We start from the raw sequence: 11,585 nt of genomic DNA on the forward strand, positions 1-11,585 counted from the left end.
AAGGTATGTTGAAGGCCCTCTAAGAACCAGCATGGTATATATTTTTTTTAATTTTTCATTTAATTTTTTCCATATTATTCATTTTTATAAGTGAATAATTTATAAAACTCAAACCCCAAAACATAAACTCAAATAAACAAGTGAAAAATCATATGCTTTCACTGGCTTTCCGACTCCAGTCGTTCTTTCTCTGGAGGTGGCTAGCATTCTTATAAGTCCCTCAGAATTGTCCAGGATCATTGTCTTGCTGAGAGCAGCTAAGACTATCACAATTGATCATTCTGCAATATTGCTGTTACTGTGTACAGTGTTTTCCTGACAACCAGCATAATATGTTTTTAGAAAGCACTGGTTTTGTAATCAATCAACCTGGGTTTGAATCTTGCTTCTCAAAGCAGAGTCACTTCACCTCCTAGGCCTCAGTTTTCACAACTGTAAAATAAGGGGTTTAGATTAGATTGACCTCTGAGGTTCCTTCTAGTTCTAAATTAGGAACCAGTAAATAATTCCCCACTAAATAATAAATAATTGTCTTTTTAATTTAGTACCAAAAAAATAAGATGTGGGGAACCCTGAAGAAATGCAGAAAATAATATATATGACATAGGATACAAAAATGGAATTCTGAGAAGAATGTTGGGTGATGTCTCTTTTTAAGCTTATTAAGGACAGGCTTGAGAAGGATGAGGATTATTCTCTCCTGTTCTTAAGGAGGTAAATGGGTTTAATTAACCTTGGAAGAGAATTAAGACTACTTAAGGAATACCAAACTGTTTTTAACCCAAACGAGTTATTAGATGATGGCACAGATCAACAAATAAATATTGTGAGATCTTTTACTGAAGCACTTTTTAAAGTAGGGTAGATATCCAACTGGATGGATGGGTTAAGTCATCCTTGCAGATAAGTTTTGGGAAAAAAGAAGCTGACTCTTCCTTCTGCTGGATACCTCCCCCTTCCTCTTTCTCTTTTTCTGCTTCTTCTTCTTCCTCCTCCTCCTCTTCCTCCTCCTCTTCTCCTTCTTCTTCTTTTTCCACCTCCTCCTCCTCTTCTTCATCTTGTTCTTCTTCCCCCTCCTCGTCTTCTTCCTTTTCTTCCTCTTCCTCCTCATTTTGCTCTACTTTCTCTCTCTTCCTCCTCTTCTTCCTTTTTCTTTTCCTCTTCTTCCTGCTCCTCTTTATCTTCTTCCATCTCCTCTTCTTCATTTTCATCCTCCTTCTTCTTTTCTGTGTCATTCTCTTGTTCTTCTTCCACATTTTGGATCCCTGTGGTGGAAAGAGCACTGGATCTCTGGAGTCTGAGGACTCAGATTGAATCCTGGCTCTGCCATTTACTAACTTGGGTGGCTTTGAACAAGTTACTTAATCTCCCCAGGACTCAGCTCCCTTGTCTGTAAAATGAGGGAGTTGCAATGTGTGACCCTACAAGGTCCCTTTCAACTCTCTAAGACTATGAATCCATTATGCCACAATTACATTCCAAATAGAAAGGGTAGATATTTCTGCTAGAGACTAACTCCTGTCTAATTCATCACTGCTACCTGTTGTCCCATTGACTGTTCCCAAGAATGCCGCCCGAGACCCCACTGCCCCCACCCCAGGCCCTTACATCTGCTTTCTGCCTTCCTCTCTAGGCTACTGAGAAACAGAGGAATAAAGCAGTCTGGCCCCCAGACAGGTCTGAAATTTTTCCAAACAAGTAGCATAATGTAGTGGAAAAGGCATTACTTAATGTAGGAATCCAGAGATCTAGCCCTGAATCTACCTTTTTACCCCTGTGTGTGACCTCTGGAAGCAAGTCATTTCCCTCTCTCTGGGCCTTAGTTTCCTCTTCTGTAAAATGAAGGCAGAGCACTAAATTCTTTTATCACATTTAAAATTCAGAATCCACAATACCCAATGACTGAGATAACCTCCAATTGGCAGAAAATTATTATTATGATTCTGTTTATTTTTTCTTTATTCAAAAGAAAAAACTCATCTCTACTTTTTTCTTTAGGAAAAATTCTGAGATGAATGAACACAGATGACAGAAAATAAACCAAAGATGTGTTTTTGGTTTCCTAGTCTCCAGATCCCAAAGTCTTGAAGTATCCCCAGTCAGACAGAACTGAGTGGAGACATTTGGGGAGGGAAGAATTTCCCTTCCTCTACTAAGGAGGGCTCATGGACTAGATGTTTTCTAAGACCCGTCTTTTCTCTAACAATTTCTGTTCTATGTTCCAAAGTCTGATCCAGCTCTGAAATTCCCTGTTCTATGTTCTAACAGTCTAGAAATAGATGGTTAACCCTTTCCTTTCCAAGTTCTCTTCCAATCAACCAATGAGAAAACATTTATATTCAAGAACTCCTGAATCCCACTATCCTACTGTGATCCTACAAGATGTGAAGTAGATCACAAAGAGAAGATTAATAGGATGCCTAGAGAGTTTTGAGACTATCTTACCTAGAAGTTAAAAGATCCACTTGCCTCTAGTAAGAAGTTGAGCAAGGTGGGTCTGGCCCATGAGGGCCCAGTTCTCAGAGCATGTGCAGGGGGATAGGGTTCTGCCTTCTGCCAGCCCAAATGGAGCCCTGGAGAACCTGCTTCTGGAAATTCATAGCAGCATTGAATAGATATGGGTCCATTTTAGGGCATGCTTGACTAAGACTTTCCTTCCTGCTTACTGCATGGTAGAGAAAAGGTCTTTTTGGTTAGCTGAACCATAACTGGATGTATTACATACAAAAAGGCTATGTTATCCCAGTGGAGAAATTAACTCTTTCCTTCCTGGTGCCACTTAGTATACGGATGAGTCTCAGAGCTCTGAAAGGCCCTGGGGGTAAGAGGTTAGAGAGGTTATATGACTTTCCCCCATTGGGAGGTCAATTAGCACATGGCCTCCTGAACAAATCTGTGTAGGATGGAGCTGCCTCCAGGTTGTATTAGGAGACACAAACATGTACACAGAGTGACAGTGAGGTTCTAGATTTACTTTCCATAAGGGATACTACCAACTTAGATCCATAGAGCTTGCTAGCTACAAGAAGTCTAGGAGTAACCCAAAGAAGTTATGTTTGAGGTTTTCTCTAATGCTCTATGCTTGAGCCCTCATTCTGGTACACTCTGAACCATTATCATTTCCTAGTGCCATTTAATATTTTCCTCAATGTCATCATTAATACCAGGGATTAGTCCTCTCCACTATCAATTTAACTAATTGATTTCTCAATATTAATTAGCCAATTGATACCAATTAGCTTTTGCAAAGGAATATTTATTGAAAAAATTGATATATGAAGAACTAAAAAACCTAAAAAAGTGTATATTCTCCTCTATATTTTGATCTGTGGGGAGAATGGGCTCAAACTTAAAATAAGAATCTAAAAACATTCTTCCCACCACTAAATTCAATTCCAAATGCTTTGGAAATAATAGACAAATTATTTGGAATTTCTTGCTTGCATGGAATTTCTTTCCTGCTTGGTTAATCCATTGTGTGCTAGGTCAAGCAGGTTGCTCCTCATGCTTTGGATCTTTCCCAAACTCAGTCACCGAGCCTGGTGGCTCTTTTGCCCTTTAAGGATCTCACAAAGAGCCTGTATCAAAGGAGACACCAACAGAAGATGTCCCCACCCAAAAACAAGATTCCCTAGCATGCACTCATCAGCTGGCTGGTAGGAGGGAAGGGCACCCACCAAGCCCTCCAGAACTCAGAGAGTCATCCTTAACCCTACTATTAGGCCTTCTGTATCCATTTTCATTTCTGCCTCAGCAGCCCACCGAAATATGTTTTCTTCACCACAGAGTATAGAAGGGAACAGAAAAGCATCACAATACCTGCACATGCCCTAAAGTGGAGAGCCAGGCCCTTCCATCCCATGTCAACATGGATTTCTGAAAGGAGGATCCCCAAGGCTTCCCAAGGGCTGGCAACTGGCAGCTGAGCCCCGTAAGCCTGCTCTGAGAACTGGACCTTCACTGGCATGAGGGATGTTTAGATCCCACCAAGGACTGTTTGAGAGAAGATGAAAATGGCTGTGTGAGTGGTATGTGAAATGCTGAAAGGCCTCCATGTATAAAATGGCCCTAGACCCAAGGACTGAGCACTTAAGACCAGCTCTGATCAGACTTTTAGCCTCAGTTTCTATCATCACCTTGTTACCATTTAGAAATGGGAAGCATTGTGAGGTAATAACTGCCTGATTGTTCACAATTCCAGCCCCCACCTGAACCCCTTTATTCAATTCAGTTCAACATTTTTTAGACCCCTACTTTCTGTCTTAAGTAACATTTCTAAGACAGAAGGGAACAAGCTAGGCAAACAGAGGTTAAGTAACTTACCCAGGGTCACACAGCTAGGAAGTATCCTTGGCCAGAGTTGAACCCAGGTCCTCCCAACTCCAGGTCTGGCTCTCTATCCACTGTGCCACCTAGCTGCCCCCTAATTCAACATTTATTAAGTATCTTCCATGTAAGGCACTGTACTAGGCACTAGGATTACAAAGACAAAAATAAAACAGTCCCTTGAAGAGTTTATAGTCTCATTAAAATATAAAGGACCTTGGGATTCATCTAATCAACCTTTTCATTTTATAAAGGAGGAAAATTTTGAGGCCCACCAAGGTTAAGTGACTTGCCCTTGATCACACAACTATTAAATGGCCGGATTAAGATGTGAACTCCAGTTTTGCCTCTAAATCTATTGCTCCTTTCATTCTCTTAGGCTGCTAAGATCCCTCATTTACACCATATCAAATGAGTGCTTTCTCTGCAACTTAAGAGTCTTAGAGAGTCATCTGGGCACACTGACAAGTTAGGTGACTTGTCCATAGTCACACAGCTTGTGTATCAGAGGAGGATTTGAACCCAGATCTTCCAGGACCTAAGGCTAGTTCTCTAGCCACTATGCCAAGTTTCCTTCTCATGCCTTGAACATAACAGAACATTTAATATTTACCTCGATTGAATTGAATTGATCACCTAAAAATGCAATCCAATTTAACCAATATTTATTAAGTTAATTGGAAGATAATGATCCTGAGCTAAGACTATCAGAATACAAGGATGAATTGAGAATGTTCCCAAACCTTTGGACAACTAGGTAGCACAGTGGATAGAATGCCAGTCTGAAGTCGGGAAGACTCATCCTACTTATAGAAACTTATTAGCTGTGTGACCATGGTCAAGTCACTTAATCTTGTTTGCCTCAATTTTCTCATCTGTAAAATGAGCTGGAGAAGGAAATGGCAAACCACTGCAGTATTTTTGCCAAGAAAACCCCAAATGGGGTCACAAAGGGTTGGACATGACTGAAACAAACTGAAAAACATCCCATATTTTCAAATAGTTTACTGTGGAGAAAGGGAATTATTTGCCTGCTATTCAAGACCTTCCATAATTTGGTGACATCTCACCTTTCTAGATCTATTTCATCCCCTCTATAATCTCTATGGTCCAGTTAAACTGAGAGTTGTATTCTTTACCCACCAAGAACATATTGTGCTTTTCCACCTCCCACCTTTTTCATATCACCCTCTGCCTAAAAATATCCATTATTGTTCTTGATCATCTGAATTTCTACCCATCCCTTAGCCCTTCCTCCTCAGACCTCACAAAATACTTTGTTTTGCAACCCTCTGATCCATTTGTCCCGTGTAATGGGGGCAGCAAAGATCTCCTCTGCCATCAGTGGACAAGCTTCCATCTCTGTTTCATTTTGTCCATAAATCTTGGGCTGCTTGGATGCCTGCTTGATGGTATCAGCAAAGCTGTGAGGACTCTGATAGGAGAGAAGCATCTCTAGTACCATCTGTGGAGGTGAGATGATTCTTGAAGAAGACAAGAAGCAGTTTCAGGTACCAGATCAGAAAACTAGAGCCAATAAAATGGCTGCAGAGTCAAGAAGGCTTCCTTCGGTTGCATTTGACTCATGGCAGAATAGACTGAGCAAAAGGGGGAAGCAGAGCAAAAGGTCTGAACCCCCAGAGTGTGTTGTCACTATACTGAGAAAGAGGCAGCATCAATCTCCACTGTGCTTTCAGGTTGCTGTTCTGAGAAGCCCAATACCACTTGCTACATATATACTAAGGTCAGAGCATCTTCTTGTGAGTGAACTTTTGTAATGGGCCCCTCTCTTGCTGTGATGGAGATAGGGGCAGGGAGGACAGAGAGAGTGGACTCCCAGCCTCAAGTCCCTGGATGTTTAGGAGGTGGTATTTTAGGGAAATGGCTGGGTTGAGTATTTGTTGCCTGGTTTTAACCCTGTGGTATTGTTTACCTGGCCTTTGTTTAAAGTCAGCATCCTTTAGCCTTACTATGATGTCATGTGTTGAATTTTGATCCTGTGGACCAAGTGGGGACTCATTTTTTTTTAGTAGATTGTCTCAAGCAGGTTCCACAAACTTGACTATAACATTAGGACACAGCCCACATAATGACATGTTATATATATATATATAATCTTGTTTAACTTGTTTGGCATCTAAGCCCATTCCCAGACTACACTATAAGCTCCACGAGGACACACTACTTCTTATTGAAACCTGTGTGTCCTTCCGTGGTCCATCACAGTGGTGCTCTGCACCAAGTAGGTGTCTGATAATTGGATGAATGATAGACTCTTTATCATCTCTGAAACAAAGACAGATGGCATTGACTTATTTCATCTCTTTAGAAAGGGAAAAGAAGAAACAATTGACTTGGCAGGTTGTGTCATATTTTAGAGAACTTAATAATCACCTTCATTTTATAAATGTAAAAACTGTGGTTCAGAGATGTTGTTTGTGACTTGTTCCAGTTCATTCCAGTAAGAAGTAGCCAAACTGCAAGATTTGTACTTTTGTCCTCTGATTCCAAGTCTGGGCTTTTCCCACAAATAAAGGGAGGAAAAAAATTATAAAATTTCTATTCTATATGAGGGTAGGAACTCTTTCATTGTTGTGTTTGTGTCTTCTAGTATTTAGCATAATGTTTGGCACATAGTAGGTGATGAACAACAATTCGTGTATGGGTATGAATTGATGAGACAGCTAAATACCTAATAGAAAAGATTTTGGCTCTGGAGTCAGGAAGTCTCAAGTTTGAATCCTGCCTAGGACATTTACTGTGACCCAAAGCAAGTCACTTACCTTCATTTAGCTTCAGTTTCCTCGTTTTTAAAATGGAGATAACAGTACCTACCTCAGAAAGATGTGAAAAGAAGATAGAGGTAAAATAAATACTCTGCAAACCTTAAAGTGCTATCTAAATATTAGCTATTATTTTTTATTGATTGATTCAACACCAATTATCTTAATCAGGGCTTTTCCTGAGCCTGAAGACCGAGCACTGGTTGTCACTCAGTGTTATTGGAGCAGCCTCACAAAGACCATGCCCTCCACGTTCTCATAGCAGGCAGTACTTCATGCTGCAGGACCAGCTAACAACTACCACTATTTTTTAAAAAAATTTTTCAAACTTGGCCCTGTTAGAAGGGGAAATAAGGAAAGCTTTGTGCAGGGTGTGGTGGGAGTTGACTTTACCAGATGCCTGGTCACTTGCTGCCCCAGCAACAGCAGAGGAAACTTGAACAGAAGTACCAATGAGGGAGTGTTAGAGATGGCCAGTGTGTGGAGGGGTATCTTCCTTCTTAACATTGTGCTGTGAGATTCTATGAAATAATCCCTAAATAGCTCTAAATTTTTGCTAATCTCCTTCCCAAGAGCCACATGGACTAATGAACTAGAGTCAATGGAAGCCCCAAGCTAGCATGGCAAAAGGAGATCCACTGACTAGATCTGTCCAGTAGAACCTAGGGAGAGGAGCTAGACATGTTATTTTCATTTTGTACATGCAATCCCTGGATGATGCCAAGGGCAGGTAGGAACCTTCTCTACAGCTTTAGAGTTTTAGTTGGCTAGAGGAATAAGAGCTTATGTAACTTGCCCAGGAACTGGCACAGCCAGTTTGTGTCAGAGATTGGACTTGAACCATGGTCTTCTATGAGGCTGGCTCTTTCCATTATGTCAAGCATTATGATATTATGGAGAAAGCTCTGACATCAGAAGATCTAGCTTTAACTCCTGCTTTTCCAACTCACTTGGGCAAGTCAGTTTAGACTAAAGAATTTGAGGAATTTAGGACAAATTGGGAAATTGGGAAGAATTTGAGATGTGGAAGGGATCTCAGAAATCATCTATTTTATAGATGAAGAAATTGAGGCCCAGAAAGGTAAAGGGACTACCTGTTCAAAGTTATATCATGAGTTCCATTCAGCTACAAAAATATGGTCATTCATCAGAATAAATGCATAGACTCTTAGAGCTGGAAGGGACTTAGAGAACATCTAATCCAATTCCCTCATTTTACAGAGGAAAAAGCTGAGACCTGAGAGGCAAAATCATTTGCCTAATTCAGAAAGCTACTGGGTAGGAAACAGGATTTGAATCAAGGTCTTCCAATTCCAAATCCAATGGTCTTCCTATTATGTAACTGCCTCAGCTCCTCATCAAATGAGGGGATTAGACTGAATGTTTATTTCTTAATCTTGCCAACTAGATAATAAACTTCTAGAAGAATAAGGTCCATACCTTATGTTCCCTATGGTGACTTGCACATTGTTGGCATTCATATATTTATTTAATTGAAAGAATCAAATCTAAGGATCCTTCCATTTCTAAAAAGCATTCTAAAAACCATCACCCCAATATTAGAAGTCTTTATAAGACTGATGAATGCATACAAGCACATTCTGTGCCTTGTAAGTATATAGTTGTTTGACCATCTAACAGGTAAAATATAGGAGTGAACTAGGAAGGAGCTCATTAAATAGGAGGGTTCAAAGCAGATTGCTGGACACAGTTGAATGATTGAGGAAAGAATTTAAAACAAAAGTGACTGAGGTAGAAGTCAAATACTTTTCTCCCCTCCCATTCCTGTCTATGGGAGACCAATAAGAATCCTTAGACTTAGATACTTTCTTTAGCAGTGTGTTGAAAGGGGGCTTCTGAGAGGATATGGGATGCCCTTTAGCAATCAGACATTAAGTTGAAGTAATAAGAACTTTCTAATTCTAGGTCAGATAGAGGCTTGGAACAGATACCAATGCTTTGGTGTATAGAAAGTTAAGGTAAAAAAGTATAGTGCTTGCAGGTGCTACTTAGTTAACTGGCTATTCTGGATTCTGAGTTTCTAGAGACAAAACTGTCCTTTTGAGGAGGAAAACTTATCAAGACCAGCTGAGAAAGGCTTTGAGAATGTCATAATCTTCAATAGGGAAAAAAAAAAAGCTAAGGATTTTTTCCTAGTCTGATACTGGATATTTGAGGGTCTTTTTTAATTAAGTTAAAAGAGAGATGGGAGATACCACTCCTCTTCTTTCTATATGGAAAAGATAACCCCTAAGCTGAATACTACAACTGAAATTGGAAGCATTCTCAAGTTGACATCAATTAGCAGCAAACTCAAGACTAATAAAGCACAATCAAAAGAGTGATGTGACACTAGTAAAGAGAATTACTTGAGAGATACTTTATACCTCACTCACATACCTGAAAACGATTTACATGCATGCCTTTCAGAGGTTCATGCCAACCAGGTTAGCAGGAAGTAAGTGAAGGGAGCCACTCAATAATACTTCCAGAAGACAAAGTGGAGCCCTCCAGCATAAAGGATATGAGTTTCTTCTCCGGGATGGAGGCTTAGGATGTCCCCTCTTCCCATTGATGGGTCTGTGTAGTCATGAAAGCCAAGATTAAAAGGAAAATAGTCCCTCAACATTTTTTCTGTGCTATACTACTTCATTAATTGTCTTTGCTTTGAATTAATTTCATCTTCTATCTAACAAGTTTTTAAAAAAATATTAGTGGTAAATACTCATGTGCTATTTTTTTTAAGCGAGCAGATACAGGGTACTTTAAGCTCAGATCCATATGTGAAGAAGAAATGGGGGACCCAAGGTGCAATATTATAGACAATTTAGTTTCAACCTCTTCATTTTGAACAGATGTAAAAATGGAGACAATAGTGATCCACTCAAGATTATTACACAGTTAATGAGTGGGAGAAGTAAAACTTGAACCATGGCCTTCAAATTCTTAGTTTCCTGTTCTTTCCACTGTCAGGGAACCTTTGTGTGTCACAGACCCCTTTTGCAATCCAATGGAACCTATAGACTCCCTTTTGACTATAATGTTTTATGTACATTCATAATTGAAAGATTGCTAAATTTCAATTAAAGATTAGCAAAAACAAAGATAAAATCTTTTTCCCATACAAGTTAATGGACCACTAAAATCTACATTAAGAATCCCTGCAATATGCTATTTGATGAGTGTCCTTCCCAAAGACCACATAATAGAATAATTGTGATAATTCACTTTTCTATAATACTTTGAAGTATATAAATTATTTTTCTAACAATCATAGGTGTGTAGATACGACCCCCATTTTACCAATGAGAAAACAAGCTTAGAGATTTTCAGTGATTTTCCTTTGGTCACAAAACTTGTAAGTATAAAAGTTAGTACTCAAACCAAAAGTTTCTTTACTCCATGTCCACCAATCTTTCCAGTATGCCACAAAGTTTCATCTTCCCTCCTTAACCACTTTTTGTGTTTTATTATTTACCATAGGATTCTAATTGTAAAGGGCTTATATACTTAGCATATATTAAGCACGATATGAATGTTAGCTGGTATTATTATTACTTATTCATTCTTTCTATGTTTTCTAAATTCACTCTTCCCCCCTCCAAGTACTTCATTATGGCATCTGAATCTGCTTCCCTTTTAAGGTATGATCCATTTCTAACCTCTTTGTACCATATGTAAGGCCAGTAGAGTCAATCAAGGAGGGGATTCAAGTACTGAAAATTTCACAAGGAATTTTCATTTGCAAACTTTTCCTTTTAATTCAAAATCTTATGAGTCACTGCAGAAAAAGTCACCAAAGGGAAAACTGCTTTTTTAAGGCTAATGCACATTCATTGTGCCTTGTTCTACTGGTAGTAAAAAATTAAAAATTGAAAAGGAATAAAGATCTTTTTTTTTCTCTCAACCTGGCCTTTCTATGGTTACCTTCAAGGTAAACACCTTCATCCTTCAGGGGGATTTTATATTAATTAATTTTTAAACCCTAACCCTTAATCTTTTAAGGATGAAATTCTAAAGACACAAACAAAAATTAATCCAATGAGGATGAAAAAGGGCCAGTGGGGAGGGGAATTAGCTAATGAAATCAATGTTGCAAATAGAGAGAATTCATTCAAAAATTCAGTTTTTAAACAGATATAGAAGTAAGGGTAGGTAATAGAGGATGAAAATAATAAAAGAATACCATGCTCCTATAAGAATAGTTTTAAAATCTGGCCTCTGACACTTTCTAGCTGTGTGACCCTGGGAAAGTCACTTAACCCCCATTGCCTAGCCCTTACCACTCTTCTACCTTAGAACCAATACATAGTATTGATTCTAAGATGGTAAGGGTTTAAAAAAAGAAAGGAAGGAAGGAAGGAAGGAAGGAAGGAAGGAAGGAAGGAAGGAAGGAAGGAAGGAAGGAAGGAAGGAAGGAGGAAGGAAGGAGGAAGGAAGGAAGGAAGGAAGGAAGGAAGGAAGGAAGGAAGGAAG

The 11,585-nt window shown here is 39.2% G+C and overlaps 1 protein-coding gene across 1 annotated transcript; it reads right to left on the reverse strand.

The window, feature by feature from the left end:
* Window positions 1-822: 822 nt before the first annotated feature.
* LOC130456513 (cilia- and flagella-associated protein 251-like) lies at window positions 823-6,225 on the reverse strand. Its single transcript, XM_056813314.1, has 2 exons — window positions 5,591-6,225; window positions 823-1,265 (listed from the first exon to the last, which is right to left on the reverse strand). Exons 1-2 carry the CDS (start codon window positions 5,789-5,791, stop codon window positions 852-854), a joined length of 615 nt encoding a protein of 204 aa, XP_056669292.1. The 5' UTR covers window positions 5,792-6,225; the 3' UTR covers window positions 823-851.
* Between the last annotated feature and the right edge of the window lie 5,360 nt (window positions 6,226-11,585).

This window comes from Monodelphis domestica, chromosome 1, assembly GCF_027887165.1.
Source record: "Monodelphis domestica isolate mMonDom1 chromosome 1, mMonDom1.pri, whole genome shotgun sequence".
NCBI lineage: Eukaryota > Metazoa > Chordata > Mammalia > Didelphimorphia > Didelphidae > Monodelphis > Monodelphis domestica.

Excerpts from the sequence above, each read along its gene's own strand:
- LOC130456513 (XM_056813314.1), bottom strand. The coding sequence starts at position 5,791 with ATGGTACTAGAGATGCTTCTCTCCTATCAGAGTCCTCACAGCTTTGCT. Across the intron at positions 1,266-5,590 it reads AAAACAAAGTATTTTGTGAG|GGATCCAAAATGTGGAAGAA; the intron begins GTCTGAGGAGGA and ends TTTCCACCACAG.